We start from the raw sequence: 24,825 nt of genomic DNA, 5'->3' as shown, positions 1-24,825 counted from the left end.
ATAACAGTTATCAAGCAAGAATAACAGTTACAATATTTATATCTATTTTATCTCTTATCATAACTAAGGAAAACTATAACTATAACTAACCATTCTTCAACTCCATCAAAGACTCCAGAAGGATATAATATTACCTAAGCAAACAAGAGATCCAAAACTCTAGAAATGACAGAGACATCTTGCTGCCTGTACAGTCACCCAAAGTTCTTTTGTACCGTTGGGGCATCCATCTTCGGCCTACAGGCCCATAGTATCCAGCAGACATTTTCATCAAGCAGTAAATTCCAAAGACAGTTTAGTCACTTTTTGCTGTGTCCTGCAGAATGTCTTGTAGACTCTTTTATGAGTCAGGAACCCCGAAAGACCATCTCACCTTTAGGCAAGTTCAGTAGTCCTCTCTCTGAGGGTTCTCTGTGTCCAGTTTATGCAACAGTCCAGGCAAGAGCAGTTTCTTGCCCAAATGGCTATCAAACTCCTTAAGGAGCCTCTTCAGTGCCCATCTTCCTCTTGAAGTAGATTGGTGCTGCCAGGAGCAGACATGTCTCATTATCATGAAAAGCCCTAAGTTATTAAAACATTAAATGCCATATTCTGCAGTCTTTGAAAGATATGAAGAATGCCTATCTAGCTGAAATATATCTATGCACATCTAGAAAATCTAACTAACATGACTAAAAGCTTGACAATTATCGATGATTATCCATTAGCAACCTATATTTTTTAATTATACATTACATTTTTATAATCACAATACCTTAATCAAGATCAGAAATATATATACATATAACAAAATTGACCTTAAAATCCACACCAATGCAAATTATTCATATCTATATCATATCCCCCTTTAAATGTAAAAGAAGGTTTATAAACCATATTTGGGAACATGGGCGCAGTTTTTTCTCTCCAAACTGCTTCTTGCTGAATGGGGGCGCTGTTATTCAGGTCTTTTATGGGATAACCTGTGTGCCAGGGTCATCTCAGTTGGCAGTTGAGTGAAGTAATTTTTTGAGGGTGTTCACAGTAACCTTTCAGGAGGGCGTGGTCTATCATACCATATTGGGATAGAAGAAATCCACAGGGTCGCATCCTCTGTGAAAACAAAAGAAGACCCTCTCCAAAGCATCATATCCTTAGACCCATATTCTGAAATCATAATACCCTTATATCCATTCTGGTTTAGCTTGGCAGCCCATATAATGAAATGTCTCTCTGTACTTAGCTCCTTTACAGTCAAAAATTTTAAAGAAAACACAATAATACAAAGAATCCAGACTCTCTGTGAATTTTCCATTTTTACGTGGCTTATTTTTCTTTATTTCTTTTAATCTATAACTATCTGTACTCTGTCTCTTTAAAGACTTTACCCTTTTTTAAGACATTAACTTTATTCTTTATATATTTTTTTCTCTCTCTCAAGCCTACGTACATTCATCCAACAGTGTCTGAATCTATTCCATTGTGAATCTGTAATTTTTTTACTATCCAGGAGCACTTTGTTTTGTGCTTTTAAATCGCTAAGCGCTTAAGAATCTAAGCTGTGACATTCCTAGGTCAAAAACAGGTACTGCCTGCTTGCCCCGCCCAGTCCAACATGGCGGAGCTGCTCGTGCCTCTGATTCTTGCACATTGCACCAGTAGAGTGGTGGAGCTGCTTGTGCCTCTGAGCCGCAGCACAAAATGACTTCCTTTTAGGCACACAGTGAATCTAGTTGCCATCAAACAAATCGTAGCACTTTATTCCAAATGATCCATTCAAAAGCTCTGTCTCCCGCAGGAGCCAGACAGAGATCGCAATGGCGGCACAGCCCAGAAAGCCGGCATTTTAAAACAGCCAGTTTTTTCCTGCTGCTGAGTCAGGACAATTTCTTTGCGGCACGCAACCCACAAACAGCACAAAACTGTCTTGAATTCTCTCTCTCTCCTTTTTAAGCCCTCTCAGGTTTTACGTGGAGTTCATTAGCACGTTGGGTGCCACTCTGTTGAAATAAGAGCGGCGGGGCTGCGTCCCGCCACCCGGCTGCCCGCACGACTAGCTTATGCCCTGAAATAATTACACGGAAACTGTATTCTTTTAAACACTGCCTGGCCCATTAGTTCCGGCCTCTTATTGGCTAGCTCTTACATATTGATCTAACCCATTTCTAATATTCTGTGTAGTACCATGAGCTGGCTTACCAGGAAAGATCTTAACCTGCGTCTGTCTGGAGTGAGAGAATCATGGCGACTCCTGACTCGGCTTCTTTCTCCCAGCATTCTGTTCTGTCTACTCCGCCTACCTAATTTTCTGTCCTATTAAAGGGGCCAAGGCAGTTTCTTTATTACTTAACCAATGAAACAACAGATAGAAAGATGACCCACCTCCATCACTTTTACTTGTCCTGGAAATAAGAATAAAGTAAATGTGGCTTGTGCTTACTAATTTGGGTGGAAAATGATTTGGAGTTTAATGTGCCAGTTGTGAAAACCAGAGGGAGAAGACTGAATTTTGTTGAAAAGCAGTGAGAAACCATTAGGGGATCGTAGGCCTGAGAGTGACTAGTGTTTTTAGAAAAATTAATTGAATGCTTTCCAGAAGGGAAAAAAAAATCTTTTAAAGAGTGGTCATAAGACTACTGCAAAATTCCACCTTAGGAGTGGTGGTAACCAAGGGAAAACATTTAATTGGGGTGACCCGCTTACAGTTTCAGAGGTACTTTCCATTATCATCATGGCGGGGGAAGCATGGCAATGTGGAGGCAGACATAGTGCTAGCTCCCTCTTAATAAGAAGGCATCTGGAAGGACCATGACCCTGGGCAGTATCTTGAGCATAGGAAACCTCAAAGCCCACCCCCACAGTGACACACTTTCTCCAAAAAGGCCATACCTACTCCAACAAAGCCACACCTCCAAATAGTGCCATTCCCTATAAGTTCATGGAGGCCAGTTACATTAAACTACCACACTGGGTAAGGAAAATAGCTGAGAAGGACAGAAATGCAGGTAAAAGTGTCAGAATTTAGCAATGCACTGGATATGGGAGAATACACATGAGAAAACCAAGAATGATGCATACCTTTCTGACTTAGCAACTGAGACTGGATAAGAAAGCTATTTGTTAAAAGAACTGAAATGATTTAGCAAGCAGATTTACAAAGGAAAAGTTGATGACACTATTTTACGTGCTAGCCACAAAGCCAGACACTTGACCCTTACCATGACAAGAGAAAGAATTGCCAGACTGGGCGGTGGTGGTGCACATCTTTAATCCCAACACTCGGAAGGCAGAAGCTGGTGGAGCTCTGTGAGTTCAAGGCCAGCCTGATCTACAGAACTAATTCCAAGACAGCTAGAGCTGTTAGATAGAGAATTCCTGTCAAAAAAGAAAAAAAGAAAAAAAAAGAAAAGTAAAAGAATTGTCTAGTGTTTTGGTTGATTTCTCTGTCATAATATTCATTTGATATATCTGTGTTTGTTACTAACTTTTCCAGTTTCACGCTACTCAATCAGACTCTGTACTGAACACCAGCATCCTGACTGCACCACAACAAAAGTCAGATTACTATGGTAGATTGCTGTTAAATTATCATGGTGCATAGTACTTACAGAATCAAACTGTCATCAGTTCACCAAGTAGGCAAGATGGATTGAAGATGTAGCTCGGCCTAGCTGATACAGTCCTTGCCTAGCATGCATAGGTTCAGTCCTCAGTACTATATGAACCTAGGTTTGGTGGCATACACATGAAATCCCCACACATAGAAAGTTGGGGCCAGTAGAACAGGTGTACCAGGTCATCCTCAGCTATTTAGTAAGTATAAAGACAGCCTGAGCTACATAAGACCCAATTTAAAAAATGATGTCTGACAAAGTACCAGCTCTGTCAAAAGGCACAGAGACCAACTTTCCAGTTCCAGAAAGAAAAAAATCAAAAAAAGGTTCTGCTTTGGTGGCATTTTGTATAAGATCCTTAAAAAGAAAAGAATAAAAGAACCCTTTGGGCGGTTCCTAAACAAAATGTCTCTGTGCCAAATATCTAACCAAAAGAATTACCCGTCTTTGTGTGTCAAGTCATGGATATAATGCAGTATTGACTTGGATGCAGCAAGATACAGCTGGAGACAAACATCATAGAAAGCAGCTGCCTTTGAAAGTGGGAACCAAAATCAGGAACACAGGAAGTCTAGTATTACCGTGCATTCCTCAAGCTGGCAGGAATCTTGCTTTTTGCTTGGTTTTTAGATTTATTCCTAAAATTTATTGTCTACTCCATCTTCATAGAAATGACCAATGTTTTGTATTAGAATATTTTATCACAGAATTTGCAGGCTAAACACCTCATTCTTCAGCGATTAATGCCCATTCATTCTTAATTTGCATGAGAGTTGCATAGTAAAAATTTATATTATCTTTCTCATTTAGACTGGAGTACATAAAATGGATATGAAGTTCAATTACTAAGCACAAAACAGGTTATTTAATTAGCTCCTATCTGAAGGTAAGAGAAGAGAGGAGTTATAAATCAAAAGGAGATTGCAAAATTAAGATGACATCCTTAATAAAGTCTATTCTGTGAGAGTTAAAAAAATCAATGAAATTATCACTCTACAGGAGCTTGTATTTAGTTGCTATGTTTGGCTGATATATGCAAGGAGTGTGGAGTTGGTATAGTCCTTTGGATCACTGAAGCACACTCAAAATTTCACACCCCTTTTCTGACTCAGAAATATAACAAGTAAGGCAGAGGCAGTTCGAGTCTCAGCTAAACTAATTGCCACAACTGGTGCTTTGCATTGCCATCAACAGATGTAACTTAAACAACTAGATTTCCCTACTAGTCAAGTCATATCTTTTGAGTTCCATCCAGGAAAGCAATTTTAGACTCACTGTATCCAGCCCAAGAGATCACCAGAGCACCATAAAAAGTGAATGGTGAATCTTGGCTCAGGTGGTGATGGGAATCAGGTGTGGTGTCCCATGTCCATCTCAATGCATTCACCATGTGCCCCCAACACATTGTCCCACAGGCGTTTTGGACTGGCTCTTCCATTAATCCAGTATTTCACAGAGTGCATTTCTCTTGCTTCCCTCATCCTCACTCAGTTTTTGGCCAGGAAATAAGCCAGAACAACAGAGGAACTGGTTCTCAGGGTAGAATCAAGACCCACAGTTGGGCTATTTCAAAGGGAAGTTTCTCTTTAACCTCACTGGGTTTTGTTTACCCATTGGCCTTTGTTTACTCATTAATAAAATTAGCACAGCTGTATTTACCTCTGAGAGATACTTTGTGTATTAAGAAGCATGCAAAGTGGTTTAGCACTGATGAAATAAAAGTACACATCAAGATTACTTACCCGAAATGTGCTCATAAAACTTTATTTTAAAACAATTATAATAATAATGAAAAAAGGACTTCTGTTTGTACAATACAGGTAGAATTGTGTTTCCAAAGTGCTAATTAACAAGGTTAAACTTCCAGTATTTTTCTTTTGGTATAAAATTTTGAAAGTTGGGCCTGGAGAGATGGCTCAGAGGTAAAAAGTGTATATTGTTCTTTTAGAGGACTTACATTTGGATCCCAGCACCCATGTTGAGTAGCTCTCTCTCCTGTTCTCCCTGTGTACTTGCACACATGAGCACCAAGAACATATAACCACATACAGATGAGTTACGTTAACCAAATTTTACATCTTTGCTTTGGGGAAAAGGGGTTACTGATGAGCTGAGAAGTGACATGGGACAATATCAGAAAGACTCCTGGGACAATATCAGAAATACATCTCTGTTTATCTGAACTTCAGGAAGAGCTGTCCTGCACTCTGCTGACTCTTTTGCTTTTTCTTAATTGACTTTTTTAAATTTTGCATTTGGGATTCTTCCAAGTAACTGAAGTTTTTTCTACAGTATTCTCTTATTTAAAAACATACATAATTGAAAATTGCTAGACAGATATGGTAGAATTTTGTTTCAGAGTTTGTAATTGTTTTTCTACATATTTTAATGTGTTATGAAAAATAATGTAAGTTCTTATTTGGCAACATGTGCCTATCACTTAGGTTTAGGTGTTTCAAAGAGTTCCACAATAGCCTGGAAAGGAGTATAACAAAGGTTGATTTATTTGGGGGTAAACTCACAGTAAGGGTAGCAATCCACAGATCTCTATGTGCACTGGAAGCTGGGAGATGAATCCGGCAGTTTAAAGCAGCCTCCTTTTATACTTAGGTCTCCGGAAAGGAAAGATTTCAATTAGAAAATGTGCATCTGAGCTATTACTAGAGGCAGTACGGTAGTCTATTGATCAATAATAGGTCCAATGCTGGTCAGTAATAACAATGAGCCTGGAATATTATATGCTTTCTGCACAGGTCTCAAATTTGTCCCACATTTTCCACGAAAAGTAGCAGATTAATGTAAAGCATATGTTAGAGAAATAATAGAATTTGGTGATAAACCTGAAAGGCTACTTCCTATATCCCCAGTCATTACCACTTCCCCTGAAATGTCTCATGACAAAAAGACTTAACACAGAAATGAGCAATCGGGGAATGAGGAAGTCTGTAGGGATGCTGGTGCCCATTACTCACATGAGCATTTAACTGAGCATAAAAAATACTTGTATAGACTTGACCATTTATCTCTGTTCCTTGAGACTGGCTAGAGATTGGCTTGCAAGTTTTGTTTTGCTCACTAGAACCAAGATAACTGCTGAGCAAGATGACTTCAGCCTGGTTATGTTTGGTGAGCCCTTGTTTTGCACACTGGTTGTTAAATATTTTAAGCCATTTTCCCTAATTAGAACAAACTCTATGTAAAAGAAATACCAAGTAATAGAGAACAACAAATTTATCCTTAGAGGCTTTTGTATTCTTTTTTTCTCTTTAATCCTTGTATTTTTTGCACCTTAGGAATAAACATACTTACATATATATATACATATATGTATATATATGTATATATGTATTTGTCTGTGTGTCTTTATGTAAAATTTACTTTTTGAATGCTTATACTTCAGCATAAAATTAAAATATTGAAAAACATAAAGCCGGGCGGTGCTGGCGCAGGCCTTTAATTCCAGCACTCGAGAGGCAGAGGCAGGCGGATCTCTGGGACTTCGAGGCCAGCCTGGTCTACAAGAGCTAGTTCCGGGATGGGCACCAAAGCTACAGAGAAACCCTGTCTCTATGTATACATTGAAAGACATTAACTCTAGCTTTCTCCTTATGGGTAATTGACTCCCAAAGTATCAACCCTATTAATTGAAAAAGAAGAAATCATAAATTTAAGAGGGAATGATGGATGGAATAGGAGGAGTTGAAGGGGAAGAAGGAGAAATGTAAATGGTAGAAATATAATACTCATGTAAGGAATTATTGCAAAAATATATAATTTCTTTAAATACTAAAATTATACATTTATGTTCTTGGAGTGTAAGTGAAATTCTTAGCCATGTTTTTCCAAGTTCTTACCTTAGATCATGCTCTAACCTAATGGAAGAAAGGCCAAATGATGATCTTAGCATCTCATAGATTCAGAAAACACTGAAAGTGGACAAAAATAAATGTTGTGAACATGTATAGGAAGGGAAAAGTAGTGGACTTTTGGAATACAGTAACAATCAACTCCAATTCACATGAGATAGTGGTGTCATTTCTCTGGTCCTTAGGATTTTGGTTTTTTTTTTTTTTTTTTTTTTTTTTGCTACATGGATGAGCAATATGTATTAAATTATCTGTAAGATCCTTGTCATTTAGGGTAGGGGATTCTAGGCATAGCTTTTCAGTTTTCTTTAAACTCAAAATTTGCAAAGATAGGGTTGCATAAAACACTACTCTATACAGACAAGACACATTCTCCTCACTGGGTCAGATTTCTTCCAAATATAAATCATAGCAGGCACAAATACACTCACCTTCACTACAAAGAGACCATGAAAAGATACCCCATCTCTATCAACATTAAAATGTGTGCCACAAATCAACACAGTCCATTCTATAGTTCCAAATCTATATCAAAATAAATTAAAAGAGCAAAAGAAGGTGTTTAGAAATATATTTCATCTGTTTCATGTTTCCTCCATTGTGATCTTGCTAGCTACTTACAGCAAGTCTTTCTAATATTTCTCCAACCTGTATTAGTGTCTCCTGGGGGTCCTAGCAAACACTATTTGTCTTCATAAATAAATCAGCTTTATTTACGAGCCATTTAATTAACCTAGGAGTCATATTTAAAAAAAATACATTAGAGTATTTAGAATATTTCTTTCAGTGTGTACTTGACCTACTTAGAGTGTTTTATTGATACCCCAGCATTTAGGCAACAAGCAAAGTTACATATCCTCTACTAAAATGTAATTTTGCATTATTTAGGTATTTCTCCCCCAAATTCTCTGCTTTACTTAAGTGTCACTTTTAATTGTAACTTTCTTACAGCTTTGTCACAGCAATCATGTCATGTTTTTAATTTTCTAACAACATCACGGTTAAGGATCTGTGGGCATAAAACATGTTTGATGAGAACATCTAAATGACTAAAGGATATGAGATGTTTCTCTAAGCTGCCATAGCTAATCTGATTTAATAGAGTCTTAATGGCTGTGGATATTCTGAAGGTTTGACAAGCTTAGGAACTTGGCAGTCGTCTTTAGACCTCTGTTCCAGCCAATTCCATTTCGGGTCCGTGGGGGCCAAAGGTCTTGGATGGTCATTTGGCTCGTCAGTTAGGAAGCATCTGTTCAGTGTTCCTGGTGTGCAGTATACTATGAAGTCAAAGCAGCCAGTTTTCAGACCATGGTGACATAATCTTAGAGAACTCCAAACTATCGAAGGGTCTAGTTTTATTTTTTATTGGGATTATAAAATTGGATTCTCAGCAATAGAATAACAGATGGAGAAACTATGGGTAAAATAAAATGCTAATGCTGTCCTGCCTAGAACTGAGATGACTTGGGCTAATGATTGTATTTACTTATTTATTTATAAGGCTGGGGGTTTGGAGATTAGAAGCCAACTTTCAGGAGTTAGTTCTTTTGCTCCATCATGAGGGCCCAAAGATCAGCTTCAGTTAGTCGGGTTTGGAAGCAAACACTTTTATCAACTGAGCCATCTTGCTGGTCCCAAAGTTGTAATCATATATTTAACCAATAAATACTGAGGAATACACTTTGTAAGCTTTCCAGGAAGAATGTGTGCATTTTTCTGTACTTGGAAATGATATTGTTAGGCTCTCTAGTGGGAGCATGAATCAAGAGTGAGGCTGTATTGCATGAGAGTGCAGAGTTAAAACAGATTCACTTTCAGTGATATGCCAAAGCCACAGAATCGTGAATGGGATGGTGGAATTATGTATAGATTGACAGCTCAAAGATTTGCATGGTCCTGAAAATCATCTTCCAAGAAATGTCAGGCAACAAAAAATGAAATAAGAGTTCCCATCAGAAGAAACTCAGTGCTGACAAACCCCTTGCAGGCAAGCTATTCCCATGGCCTGTTTCAATAAATAAAATTCTCTGCACTGTTAAGTTGACTACTCTTGGATAATTTCTAGATTTTTCTATCATCTTTGTTGCTATTCTAAATGGTACTTTGTTTTTAAGCATACTATCTAAATTGTTACTGCTTGTTAAAGAATGCTTCTACTCTTAAAAGTTATTTGAAATCTGCTAAGCTTATTGAAACCTCTTGTTAGTTCTAATAGCCTATTGATTACATTGTTCTTTCAAATGTCACAATCTTCCCTATTTTCCCAATGCTTAGGGTCAGCCCATTATGGCTCCTGGGCCCACCACCTGGTTTTATTAATAAACTTTTGTTAGCATACATTCACTTACCTATTGGCAGACATTTGTCAATGACTGTTTGCAAAGTACAATGAGAGAGTTAGACCTTCTACCCACAGGGTCCAAAGAAATCCTGTACTCTTTACGTTCATAAGAAGGCATCGTTGACTTCTGAGACTATGATGCTGTTGTTAACTATCAAACGACTATAATAGTGCCGCTACTGATTTCAGTTAGTGTTAGTCGATACAGAGACAGGGAGAATTAATTCAGCACAACATGAAGAACATTTTAATATGTATGAATATCTTCAAAGGAAACAAAAATAGCTCAATAACCTATAATCCATTGCACATACTGGATATGGCAAGTTACTTCAGGCCTTCTGGTGAGCAGCCATTCTACTGGCCAAGCAGGGATACATGGTCACACTGGCTTTGTATTGAGACAACCTGCTAGAAAAAGTTTCCTCTGTATCTTAGCTATTGAAAAGAAAAGAAGGAGGTACAGATATTATTTAAGACAAATAATGCATTTACTTTCATTTCTCCTGGGTTTTGAGACCATTCCAAGATCCTGATACTAAAACACACATGATATGCTTGCTATACTATGTTACCTTTCTCTAGTGGTAGGAGATTCTTGCTAGACACCCAACCTAGAGGGCATTATCTTACTGGACTGGGGGTAGAGATACATGAGTTGCAGGTGGCTACTTTTTGTCACTTTGATACAAAGTAAAGTTACTTGGGAAGAAGGCACCCCAGATGAAGAACTGAGTTCATTGGATAGGCCGATGGGAATGTGTGGGGGGCATTTCTGGATTATTGATTGATGTGGGAGGGCATAGCCCACTGTGGGCAGTGCCACCCCTGGGCAGGTCGTCCTGGGTCATATAAGAAAGCAGGCTAAACACACTGTGGAGAGCAAACCAGTAAGAAGTGTTCTTCATGGCTCCTGCCTCTGTTTCTGCTTGAGTGACTGCCCAGACTTCTCTCAATGATGAACTGTGATGGGAATCTGTAAGCCAAATAAGCTGTTTCCTCTCTAAGTCGCTTTTGGTCATAGGTTTTATCTCAGTGACAGAAATAAACCACAACTGATCCTCTGAACTTCATCAGCTTTTCCTTCATACTAAGGAAAAGTCAGACTATTTTTTTAAATGCCACAATGGCGAGTTCACTTGAGGAAACTTGTATGACTAATCAGATATTTCCAAATATTTTTAGGTTAATGGAATGCACATCGTGTGACCTGTTTTTCAAGAAAGTCAATGCAGAAACTTTTTCCAAGCCAATTTTGGCAATTATTTTTTTTTCAGTAGAAAATCCCACTCAGTGGAAGTTAGTAAATGTTCGTTCCATCTGTGGATTAATTTAGCAAGCGCAGATTCCAGCTAAGGCAGGCGTTGGCAAAAATCTTTCGGCGCACAGTTTTGCAAACTGTCTTCCTTCTGCCAGCACAGTGCTCTGCAAATTGTACTTAAACAAGAGCAGCATGTGGCTGATTTCACTTTCATATTCCATAAATTGTCATGTATTTCCTAAAATCTTGTGCTCTTACAGACGCGGCCATCACCCCTTAATAAGTGTCTAGGTTTAAAATGTGGGACAACCTCTACCCACAAGGTCATCAGCAAAGTTGTGACTTTCAATCGCCTCATCACTGGTAGACCTCCATCCCTAGTATCCCACCATGACTTGCTACCACGACAAGTTTATTAATGTCAGGTCGGACCTCTTGCTCAGGCTCAGAATAAGGATAGTGGCGCTCAAGGTGTTTTCTTCAAACCATCAGTAGCATCACCTGGGAGCTACTTGGAGATGACGCTCCTCATCCTTGGTCTGTCATTCTGCTCTGTAAATTAGAAACGCAAGCCTTTCAGGTGATTTCAATACAGAATGAATGACGGCTTCTGAATAAATACCCAGGAACTTCTAGCCAGGATTCCTCATGAAATCAGCTTTTACTTACACAGTAAACAACTCCTCATTGTTTAAGTATGCCGTATCACCAGACAGTGTACCCAAAACAGTAGCCTTGTAAAAGCTGTAGAAACAGAAATCAGTACAGTGCTAACATTGGTGAACTCCAGCCCCCTTTGCCAGGGATACTGAATAGTTTATGATTGATTTTAATATTTATTAAGTTCTACTGTAACATAAACAGAGCGAAGATCTTGCCTTCTGGGAAGATTGACATTAGGAATTTTGGGTACTTAAGGTAACTCTTAAAACTGTTATAATGGGTCTCTGGTTTTAAAAAAGAGAAAACACTGAAGTTTGATTTCATAAGCCTAGATTGTATTTTCAAGCTCATGAGTAAATGTATAGACAAAAGTATGTCTTTTTACAATTTGACATGATGGGCAAATCATTTAATCTGTATCGAAGAAAAGTGTGGCAGAGATTGTTTCCTGGTCAACCCAGGATGCATTGCATACATTCTCTCTAGTTTATCTTGGTTAATTAGATATATCTAAACTTTAATATCTCAAACCTTTGTGAAGAATGGAAAAAGACTCAGGAGTAATTCTGACCATGGCCTTGCTCTGTAAGTAACCAGATCATCTCTAGGCCAATTAAGTCCAAATGTGTCCAAGTGGCCAGAAAAATGACCTAAAATGATGTATCTCTGTTTTAAACAGCCTTTCGTTTGCTTCAAAACAGAAAGGTAACAGATTCCACATCTTATGTAAAAAGTAAAGGCCGAAATAGTTAGAATAAAAGAAATAGCCAAATAAAACACAGCCTGTAACACCAGATGTAGCCCAAATTAGATGGAGTGCTTTCGCAGGTGTTACCAAAATTATTATTCGTGATGTTGTTAAAGAAAAGTGCTTCCTTATTTGTATGATAAGACAAGGTTACTCGTTATATACACTGACTTTCCTATAAGCAGCAGTTAAAATCATCTTTATGTACTGTAATTACTGCTATGTATTTGGATCAATCTGTTCTTACTGATAATTCTTTGTTCATATTTATACTGCTATAAATATGGCTCACTCTCTATTCCAAGAAACTACCCCCATATGACCAGAAAAACAAGCTATACAGTTGATGTTAGCAAATGAAAACCACAGGGATATTTAGTAAATGACACTCATGGCTGGAAAACAGCATGCGTCTCTTACTATTATAGGCCACATTTAAAATGCCTCCATGCCTCCCGTCTTTTCTTCCTTGCCACACATTCCCATTCATCACACTTTTCTCAGATTTCTGTTAATGAGATAGGATTAGTGAATGGCACAGAAAAAAAAGTGAAGTTTTATTCCTCAAGATACAATGTACAATGGAGGAAATAGCTTGTTTAAAACTCTCTATGCAGAGAATAGGAAACAGTTGCACTGTCAAGAGGCACCACGGAGTTTCTAAGATGTTTTATGTCCATAGTTATTTACTGAATACCTATTAAGAGATTGGGAACCTAAGATAGGAATACAAGTATGAAAAATATAGATACATCACTTGGTGTTGTGTTTCTCATCTGGGTGGGCACTACTAAACACATATACAAATTAGAGAGTCTTACATTGTGGTAAGATACATTGAAAGACATGAAATGCTTATAGAAATTAATAGTAAAGACAGAGTTTAGAGAAGGTAATCAGAAAACCCTACACTGAGGCTGCATCATTTGCAGTGAGACATAAATCAGCAAAGAGTCATGTATATGAATGTCATAGAGAGCATAAGGCAAATGAATATATGGACACACAAAGCGTACCATGGCTCATTGAAGCATCATTGGCAGTAGCTGAATATGGCAGCTGCCCAAACGCTCATCTGTCAGTGCTGCAGTATGTTGCATCCTACCTTTCCCCACCTCCATCCTCAAAAATGGAGCTTTACTAAGTATCAGGGTCATTGTGAGTCCAGATAATTAAAATGAGGTCATCCTGCAGTAGAATGGGCACTTCGTCCACTGAGAAGATACAGAGAGTCATTGGAAAACAGAGGCAGAGATTTGAGTGACATGACCACAAGCCAGGGAACACAGCAGATTAACAGTTACCTCCAGAACCTAGGAAAAAGCAAGGGTATTTATTATACACGGAATCCTGGAGCTCAGGCCTGTTCATGCCTCCAGAACTATAGAAAAACATGTTCTTTCAGCTGCTTGGTTTGTAGCTTTTTGTTATAGAACCACTATGAAACTAACACAAATAGACATCACGGATATTATTTGGGTATTGAAATGCTCGGAAACCAGATTTTGGTGACAGTGGCATGTGTTAACAGACTTGTTAAGAATCATTGAACTGCTCCCTTAAAATCAGTAAATTGTTAATATGCAAGTCATATCGTTTAAAAATTGTTCATTTTGTTTAAGTACTATAGAAACAGTAAGAAATGAAGCAGAAAAAAAATGTTCGTTCTTTCCAGTCTTTCACAAGCCACAGTGGGCTAGAGAGTAGGACATTCAGAGGGGAGGAAGAGGCATTTCATGTAACAGTTCTACAAGAGGGCACTTGTATACGAAAGATTCTGTCCCACCTGGCTCCGCAATCAGTCCCAAAGTAACACACAGAGACTTATATTAATTATAAACTTTTTGGCCTATTAGCTCAGGCTTATTATTAACTAGCTATTACTACTTAAATTAATCCACAATTCTTATCTATGTTTAGCCACATAGCTTGGCACCTTTTCTCAGAGCAGCATTTTCATCTTGCTTTCTTTGCAGGGACTTCAAATCCACACTCTAATAGATAGAACTTTAAGGATGGGGAAATAGACATTTGACAATCTGGACATTGAGTCTCTATCCACACTGATGCTTAGAACAAGGTTATATGAGATACACTTACTCCTCATTATAACCTTCATAGATTCATTAAAGAAACATGATGTATATGTAATGACAATATTGAAAGATAAGATAAGGGGCAAAGTCAATCACCTCTAAGACATCCTTTCCACTAATATATTTCACCCTACTCTTTCATCTCCATTTAACGTGTGACACATTGCCATGCAAACTGTCTTGATTTCCTAGGAAGAAAAGTCCTCCTCCTATTAAGACAACTCTTTTTTTTTCAATTAACACCAATCTCAGCGTATACAGCCACATGCACAGCACTAAAAAGTGTTAACGTGCTCACTGCACTCCGAGTCATACTACTGATATTTATGGGATGATGATTCAACTGTACAGACGGTTTGTTAGCAAGTTCAGCAGCTGTGTGTGAATGCTGTTGTTAGTATGCACCACCCTGTTACCCAGTCAGCTTTGTGCAAACGCTCAAAGGGAAGCAATCAAATGGAGGTGCAAGAGGAATTCTGGCAGAGACTTGGCCAGAAAGGGGAAATAGCTTTGTTTGTGAACAAGTCAAATGTGGCTTTGGTGTATTTAAACTTACCTTGACAGTTTTATATACTGTGGTGGAGAAAGGTCATAGTAAAAGGTGAAGACTCAAGCCTTGAGTTTTACCTTTGACCACTAACTAGATATTGGTGGGACTAAAAACAGAGTGTTAACCCTTTTGAGATGACAGCCTCCCTTGTAAAAGGAAGAACAGCTATCAATGGCAGTTGTACCCTTTTGAGGACTAAGAGTTGTCTCAATCCCTTGCTCTAAAAAGCCCTAACGTTAACCTCCCTGGATGCACAGTTGTGTGTATTTGGGAACATCAAACTTAATGACCCTGAAGGAAGAGATGGCTCAGCAGTTAAAAGCACTTATTCTTGCAGAGTACCAAGGTTCAGTTTCCAACATGTACTTAGTGACTCATCACCATCTGTAACTCCAGTTCCAGGGGTTACTGCATCCACTGACCTCCTTAGAGAACACACAATCACACTGTCTACATAGATGCATGCAGGCAAAACATTCATACATATAAAATAAATGAATATAAAAAGATTCTTTTTAAGAATGGCACAGAAGTCCTCTCAAAGTCCCTTCTAAAGCCAGTCTTCCCTTTAGTCTAGGGAAAGAAAATAAAACCAAATAGCAACAGCAGAACTGTATCCAAGTTTACCTCTTGACAACAGCCCTCATGGCAAAACCAGCAACACTGTAAATATCTAACTCATATGCTGAGCTGTTTTGTTTTTTTCATGGACTGATTAGATCCTTGTGGTGCCTCTCAGTTTCTGAACCAGCACACGAAACATGTTTGCAAGATGAATAAAATCAGCTCTCTTTGTTATTGCACCTGTGCCGATCCGTTTCTTGTTGTTACCCCTTTCTTCTGAAACCTTTCGTTTCTCTTTCCTCTGACTGGGGAGGGAGGGTCTAAATGAGAGCTGAACTGAAGTGACCATTTGCTTTCCAATAAACTTGATAACCCCAAACACTTTACCAGTACTGTTAAATCAATAATCATGGAAATGTCCGGAGATCAGATAGAAAGAAATGTATCAAACCTGTGGCAACCTTAACTAACGAATCAAGATAGGACATAAATGATATGTTTTTAGTCATAAAACATAGATTTCCTCTGTTGGGTTGTTAATGTGACTATTATCACACAGTCATCTTTCTAGATATGGCGATTATGACTGCAAGGGTAATTAACTACTTCATTGATAGGACAAGCACATGCAAACATTGCTGTTAACCATTTATTGTATGTTAATGACATAGAATGCTGATTCGAATGTACTCATTTAGATCCATTCAGATTGGCCTCAGATGTGAATAAACACTGCAACCAGAGAATGACTCGGAGAAGTCACTATGTGGACACCCTAAAGGGTATATTTTAAAAGTGTTTATAAATAGTTTAATGTTTTGTGAAGTGTATTTCCAAAGGTAATGATATTCCTTCTGGCTAGGAATATATAAATTCTTCTTCCTTCCCCCACCCTGAGCAACCTTTACAAAGTACTTCTCAAAAGCATGGAGAATCTTATCCTCTGCAGGTGGTGTGAACGTTTTGATAATGAAGTTTTCTCTCAAAGAAACTGGAGGAAGAGGTGGGGTCACATACTGTTAGAGAAGAGCCCGTTTCAAATGAAGAAATTGAATGTGCACCTATCAACATATAGGAAGACTCTATATTGTCAGAAAACACTTATGTACATCTTGACAGAACCTCTGAGACTTGGTTTCTTTGTCTGTTCACAGGGGTAATGGGTGAATATGAGCCCAAAATAGAAGTACAGTTTCCAGAAACAGTCCCGGCCGAGAGAGGAACAACAGTCAAGCTGGAATGCTTTGCCTTAGGAAAGTAAGTTCTGCTTGTCCCTCCTCCACTTGCCTCTGGCAGGAAGAGCATTATTTTCAGTGCTCACAGTGATGGTTCCTGAGCTGTCTGAAAATCAAATCGCCTTTCTCTTTGTAATTCTGTGCTTGCATCTTTGATTCTGTGCTCTTCCTATGGAAAAAGACAGGTAATAGCTCCAGAAGGATTGGGCTGCCACGCCTGACACGGCCACAAAAGAGAGGAGTACAGATGGTTCTGAAAAAGTCTTTCATTCTATTATTATGACCTATAATGTACATGCTGTCTAACTCACAGTGACAGGAAAACAATGGCCTTCATTTGAGGTACAGGCAAGCTGACAATTTGGAAAAACGGGGACTTTCATTCTGGGTCCGTTTGCAGAGAATACATAAAATTTTTCTTGAATTTCTTTTCAAATTGCCAAACTCTCCTCTCTCATTTGGATTCCCTTCTGCTCTCACTGGAGACTGAGAAGAGCTGATATCTAAGAGTCTATTTTAGAGTGGTCTGAAAATTATTCACAACTTTATTATTCCATCTGGATTACACTTAAAAGAACTGACTTGGAAAGCACTTAGACTTCCCTGAGAGGATCTGCCAGAGGGCATCAGAAGGGAAACGCAGATCAGCTGGGGCTTTTATGTGCCAGTAACCAACAGGAATGGTTTGCCGTCCACAGTGTAAACTACCACCAGAAGGGAGAACACTGGGGCTCTTGTGGATTTTAATGGTCTGTGTCGGTGTTTTTGCTCAACCCCATCTATCCAGAAACCCATTCTTAATCCTGTCTGCTTTTTTTTCTGTGCCTAAGTATGGACAAAAGCCACAGCATGAGAGCCTTGTCTCAGTGTGTATTTTGAAATGAAATGTCTTCTGTTTCACAGAAACTTCAGGCATTCTTTGCATTTCCAATTTTATTTTCAATTCTAATGGAATGATTGTTTTCAAGTTGTGGCAATGTAGGCCACAGCAGTCTTTACTTTGATGAGGTTTACCACAGCAGTAATTTTGTATCTCCTAAAAACTTACCACAGTGTATAAATTGTGACAGAGCCACAGGACTGAATGCGGGGCCGACATGAAAAGCAAGCTGTCGAGCCACGTGTACGACACGGTAAATGGCAATGATTTGTTGCTGAGAAGAAAAGTAGATTGCACATATTGTGATGTGGTTGATCTTAAAACTTTAAAGTCTCTCTGTGAACCTAGGAAACAACCAGGGAGATAGAGAGAGCAGGTGACTGGATCGTGGTCTATATTTGGCAATCTTTGCAAGATGACACTTTACAAAGCCCTCCCTGGAGAAAGCAAAGCTCACATTGCTCACACTTCCAAGGGACTATGAATTAAAATCTATTCACAATGTTTGAATGGTGCTAAAATAAAAACAAAAGACACAAATTGGGTTCTTCAGATCCACACAGAAATGTTTGGATATGCATGTCTAGCTGTTGGAAACACACCACTATCGCTCACTTAGGAGTAGAAGGCTGGTATAAGTGCAGTTGTGTTTAAAAGCATGCATTAAGTATATGTATGCTTGACTGTAAAGACACCTGTACGTAATGTGCTTCTGATGGAGCCCTCCTGCATTTTGAATCAGTGTCTGGCTAATGAACTTAAATTATTTTAATACAAATATAGTAGATTTGATAGCTTTAATTTTTTAAATACTATCTCAATTTTCCCAGAGAAGATTGGCAAGTCTTTAGTGTAATTACTTCTCTGTGAGTGTTTTTGTGAAAAATAAATAAGTAAATAATTGTATCCCCTGCTAGGAAGCCGCAATCCTAAAAGCTTCGGTTAGCTTAAAAACCACTCATTTGCAGACAGACTGCCCTCCTTGGCAATTTAAGATGTGTTCCAAACAGTTATGGCAAGAGGATGATAGATGCCTGGAGAGTACATTAAGATGCAACAGACTGCTCTTTTCTTCATCTTGCTACTTTAATTATTGTTTTCACAAACCACCTTCCAAATGGACCACTATAAATCGGTGAGGTCATCAATATGTAAACGACAATAAGAACAACAACTGTGTTACCCAGATCAGCTTGTCATGAGTGAATAGCTCCTCGATGCCAGCAATTAGGTTGTAGTTTCCAGACTTTATGGGCTCATTACTTTTACTATCACTTGTTCAATATGTGGGTGTAACTTACAGTGTGGTGTTCACATTGCTGGCCCTAACATTTAGAAGAATATATTGTTTCTGCTCTCTACTGCTGCATTACAGACTTGGAACAAACTGCTAACATCTTATTATCTCATGATGTATGGGTTAGGAATCCAAGAAAAGCTTATCTGGGTGATGTTTTGGGTCTGTGTGATATCTCTGAGGGTCTCATGATGTGAAGCTGGCACATTAGTTGTTGGAGACCTCAAAGACACATCGCTCACTTTTCTCGCATCTTGGAGGCAAGGTTGCGTGATGGGGCCAGTTGGGTCTGTCATTAGGTGAACCTCCATGGAACATCCTCTGTGTGAACTTCTTATAGGTGCCTCAGAGAGTGTTCCAAGAAAAAGAGCATGGAAGCTGACTGCTTCTTAAGGTTTGAATCTAGAAATCAACTCGCTATCACTCCTTTCTATTTATTAGTCAGAAGGGCTAAAGAGACCAACAAGTTGAAGAGGAATAGACATGGACCTCTTTTCAGTGTATGCAAAGTGTATGTATGTAAAGTTGCCTCCACTTTAATTCCACTATGTATATGCCTGAACATTTTATTTTAACAATTATAATTTAGAAAATCCAGATATACTAGAAAACTATAAAATTAACTTTTTGAAAATGCTCTTTTCTTTCAATGATAATGGTGCATAAGGAATCAATTACATTGTTTAATGTTAAGAACGTTGATTTTAAGAAAAACATGAAGTGACTAATGCTAGAGATATAGATGCTGCTAAAATAATGCTAACATAGGAAAGAAATTTGGGGAATCTTTAATGTGCTTTTGGCTTTGGAAACAATGGAAGGGGTTACCAGTGTAGGTTTTAATTTCTTTAATTTGGGTTATCCCATTTTATTCTCACTATTAGCCCAGTCCCAACTATTCTATGGCGAAGAGCTGATGGGAAGCCAATAGCAAGGAAAGCCAGAAGACACAAGTCAAATGGTATTCTGGAAATTCCCAATTTTCAACAGGAAGACGCTGGCTCATATGAATGTGTGGCTGAAAACTCTAGAGGCAAAAACGTAGCAAAGGGACAGTTGACTTTTTATGGTAAGTTTCCAGTTTTCCTTGTGATTTGCCATGCTATAGAACTTTTCATATTAAAATCCTGCCCGGGTAGGTTTGAAGTTGGAGGGGTTTTTGTTTGTTTGTTTTGGTTGGGTATGTTTTGTTGAGTTGTTTGTTTGTTTGTTTGTTTGTTTGTTTGTTTTGGGGGGTAGTTTCGGTTTTTGGAATCATGTAGAATAGGATCAAGACTCTTGCTTTTCTACAAAATTAGCATGCCCTGACTGACTCTGGGTGTGGAGAATGCAGGTGGGGGCAAGGATGTTGAAGGAGCAGAGAGGAAGGAATTAAGCTGATGTGTTTAGGAGATGGATGACAGTGTGAACACACTCCCAAAGGAAACTATTTCCTGTTTAACCCTTCCCATTGAGCATAAGCATGGCACCGGAAATCGTTAGTTATTCGTGTGTGTGTGTGTGTGTGTGTTAATTGAAGCTCTGTGCTTCATTTGAATTTCGAATCGAGGCTCATCTTAATCCTTTGTAATTTCTCCAACTCAGCAGCAGTTTTATATGGTATCACGAACATTTCAAAATGCACACTGTCCAAATTTAGCTCTCAGAGTGGACCTCAGAGTAGAGCGTAAAAAATATCTCATCACATAGATTTTTTTTATGTGAAGTTTCTCTTGTTCTGGTCAAATCATCTGCATTGAACCAAATATAATATAAGGGTAAAATCTGTGCCACATGATTCTTATCTAGTGGGTCCTGGAAAGCTCCACAGGATATTGATCTGAAATCCAGAAAAGGGTCCACCAGAAATGCACTGAAACAAGTTTTAGAGATGCCAATTTCTTGGTCTCTATTTTGTAGCTCACAGTATACATTAGATTGCCTTTGAATTCTCAGTACTGGAATTAAATACATGTGCCACCGTACCTGGCTAATAGCGCATATTTCTATATATTCTTCCTACAAAGTTCTTTAGTTTTAAGATAAGCTAAGAACCACACTCAGTAGTCATACAAATCATTTTAAAAGCAGATTGGGAACCAGGGAACTTATCCAACATCAGCCATTGACCTTCTTGTGCCCAGCTCTCAGCATTTTAGACTCACATACCCCTGAAGCAGCTGGTATGGCAATATTCTAGAAAGTTCTTCATAAAATGATCAGGACAACAGTAGCTTGGGCAGAAAAAAAAACCCTACAATTTGTTTGTCTTTCTACCTATATCAAATGAGAGATTTGATATTTGGTTTTTACTTTCTTAAATTATGAGAGTTGATGTATTATTTGATGGATTAAAATATATACCAAAGTTAACTGGACACCCCCAAGAGCCAAGGTTACAGATTTATTTCGTGAGAAGCAATTGCCATGTATTTTTAACTGTTTAGGATTTACTTTTCTCACCTTTCTGATAATTATTTCCTTTATGTCAGGTAGCAACCACTTGAACTTAGTTAAGCAAAAGGGACAACATTTTTCTTTCTTCTTAATGAATAGACTTTTGAATTGGTGGTTCCTAAACATTACTTAACTTGTTCAATTAATTGAATAAAGTTACTTCCACTTTCGTGATTTAATTTTAAATGTTTGGGATTTCATTTGCTCGCATTCAGGATGCTAAGAAGGTGTTTTCTATAGCCAAGGATTGCCAGGGACACTTCTTAAGGATTTGAGTTGCCCCACCCAGGAAATACAGCAATGTAGAGTTACTATGGTGGAGGATGGACCTTGTCATGAGCCCCAGCCTTGTGTGAAATAGGTGCTTCCCAGAGATCCTGCCCTAGAGATGAAAAATCACAGAGGAACAGTGTTTGCCTTTTAAATGACGCTGTCTGCAGCAGTGCTTGGCAAAGGAGCAGAACAATTGGCCTGTTTTCCGGAGATAGCAGAATGTCACCACCTTGTCAGTCACTCTTGAGATCAGATCAGTTGACTTTCATGGCACTTGGCTATTGTATCTGTTTATTCTTTTGTTCTTCCTCAACTAGCATATCACTGATATTGTCTCCACTGTCAGGGAAAGGCTTAATTATACAGAAGTGCTTGACTATCATTAAATTTCTTTTCTTTTCTTTCTTCTTTTTTTTTTTGAAGGGAGAGGTTTGATGTGTTCCCAGTGCTATGTTCCTAATATCCAGCTGCCTTAATCTTCAAGTTAAATGAATTATTATAATTAAAATCACTGTGTAGCGTCCCCCAAAGGGAAAAAGTAGCCCTAGTCACTTATCCAGGAACATTCTGCCTTTGTTGACAAGACAATTCCTTACAACATTAAGCTATGCTAGCTCAGGGAGTAGAAACCATGGGTTTGTCCTTAGAAATCTGTATATATTCAGTTGTAATGAAAAATTAAATTTACAAGAAAATGGGTGAATTTGAAGCAAGGTAACGAAAATAAAGAAAATTAGCATGTTCTCTGTCAAATGAGAATACTAGTCTGTGGTATAAACATGCACACATGAATATAAGTAGATATCTTTCACACATGGACAAGAAAGAAGAAGAAAACCTGGAAGATACTAAGAGAGAACCAATGGTAGGGACGTGAGGAAGAAGCAGAAACACAAAAACAAACTTTTATTTGATAGTACTTTGTAGACTTATTAAAAGCTAATAATCAAAAAGGAAAACTCGGAGAAGACATGATTTTGTTGTTGTACCACAGTGTTGACCCAATTAGGAGCTCTGCAGTAACAGTCGTGGTAAAATGGATTTTTATTTCCTTGTTGCACTAAGAAAAGCAGTTAGCCTTTTTCAAAAGGCTGGCTGTGTAGAATCATATCACACTCTTGTCCCCTATGAGAGCTCAGCAGAGGCACCAGGTACTGGCCACTGCTACCGACCACCATGTCCACATAGGCTAATGTGTACCACTTTGTCTCACCGCGTATGAAGGTCTGAGGTGAGTTCAGGCACAGAACGTTTTATATCCCCTTATCTTGCTTATTTATTTTGCGCAAACCTCTACTTTGCCAGGGAAGTCAACTTTAATCTGCTCTTTCAGACATTTTTTTTAATTGGCAAGAAAAATATCTTAAAAATAAATCCATTTTCAGATGTAGAATGGTAAAATTTGTTACCGTAATACGTTATGCATTTGTTCAAAAGTATGTTTACGTGGCCCTACTATGTAGGGGCCACTGCTATATAGTAGGATGATAGAAAACATGTGCCCTCAAGCACCTGATTTTTCACCAGATATTAACACAATAAGTACTCAAATAAATCAATAAACTCAAATATTTCAAGTTTTAGAAAGAATACAAGAGAAAATAATGATAGCCCTTGGTTATAAAGAAACTGGCCACAGGAAAAGACTCCTAAGGTAAAGTAATCAGGGAAGGCACATATAATATTGACCCCTGAGCAGAAATTCCAAAGTAAAATAAGAGATAGCTTTCCACTGGGAAGCACATTCTGGGCAGAAAACAGGGAGGAGGCACAAAAGCCCGAAGGCTGCCAGCTGTATGGCAAGTTTGAGAAGCAGGGAGGAAGTCTGTGTTTCCACATCAGAAGGACCAAGATAAGATGAGGGGGAGAAGTCTGTGTTTCTACAGCAGAAGGACCAAGGACAGACATCTGAAAGAAAGGAAGGTAAGGGCCAGGCAGTTCCTTGGAAGCCAGGTGGAGTTTAGGTTTTATTCACAATCTGTGGGAGTGCCACTTAAGTGGCAAAATGATTCCATCTGATTCGTACTTCTAAGGAGGTGGTTGCTTTATGAGGAGTAGGTGTTTAAATCACAAGAGCAGAAAGGACAGCGAAGCAGCCATTTGTCCTGTCCGTATGAGATGTGTTCGTAGCTGGGCCTTAAAGGAGGAAGAGAATTAGAGACACAGATATAATTTGGAGTCAGAGCCAGTGGAGCTTTCTTATTTCATTTCTCCAACTACCCATTTAGAGAGAAACTGACTCCCAAAGATATTAAAGTGTGTGATTAATGTTTACATATTGAGAAATAGAACTGGATTCCAAACGCCATGCTAGAGGTTCTGAAGTTTCAGTGTGCATCAGGGTAAGTGGGAAATCTTAAGAAAATACCGAATATTGGACCTCGTACATGGAGGTTTTGATTTGGTAGATAGGAAATTGCATTTCAGTTAATTTCCCTGCCGTATAGCTACTGTTGATGCTTGTGTGGGGACCACATGGTAGGGACCATGGCTCTGTGAGATTGTTTCCAATGTTAGAGTGAGACCCAAGATTAGATTCCTTGCAAAAGATTGTTACTGTTGCTCTGGAAAACTTCTATCTTCATGTCCCATAAGGCACGGCAGTCAGTCTACATATGCCAAGTCCAGTCAGAGGCCTAGGTCTAGTGGTTTCTTGTAGAGAGGAAAGGGAAATGTGAGGTGTATGCCTTTCACTTGAGAACTGCTCATCACTCCACCTGCTCACCTCTGGAATCACCCCTTTAATGCACAAATATACGGATAGAATTATAGCCTCATCTGGAAGAACGAGCTATGAACTAAGAGTCTAATTGTGCCCTTTGCACACTTTCTCCTCCGATAATAATTGTTACACTCATCATTAAGAAACTGAAAAATTTCATATCACAATAAAAAATTTATTTTAAAGACTCTAGTAAGCCTTTTTTGGAAGAAACTATTGGGTCCATTCCTTTGATTTTACAAATAAAACAAAAACCTAGGGACAAACTATTATTTTTCCAAAGACGACACACTGTGGAAT

The 24,825-nt window shown here is 38.5% G+C and overlaps 1 protein-coding gene across 6 annotated transcripts in view; it reads left to right on the top strand.

The window, feature by feature from the left end:
* The window catches only part of LOC130871170 (contactin-4), a 1,056,779-nt gene that overhangs the window by 836,090 nt on the left and 195,864 nt on the right, over positions 1-24,825 (top strand). For all 6 annotated transcript variants that reach the window (XM_057764481.1, XM_057764498.1, XM_057764473.1 and 3 more), the window contains 2 exons: positions 16,837-16,939; positions 19,979-20,163. In XM_057764481.1, coding sequence (XP_057620464.1) covers positions 16,837-16,939; positions 19,979-20,163 — 288 coding nt within the window. The remainder of the gene's footprint in view (positions 1-16,836; positions 16,940-19,978; positions 20,164-24,825) is intronic.

Source organism: Chionomys nivalis, chromosome 1, assembly GCF_950005125.1.
Source record: "Chionomys nivalis chromosome 1, mChiNiv1.1, whole genome shotgun sequence".
Classification (NCBI taxonomy): Eukaryota; Metazoa; Chordata; class Mammalia; order Rodentia; family Cricetidae; genus Chionomys; species Chionomys nivalis.
Note: the sequence above shows the minus strand (reverse complement) of the source record. Positions and strands in the feature narration are given on the sequence as shown.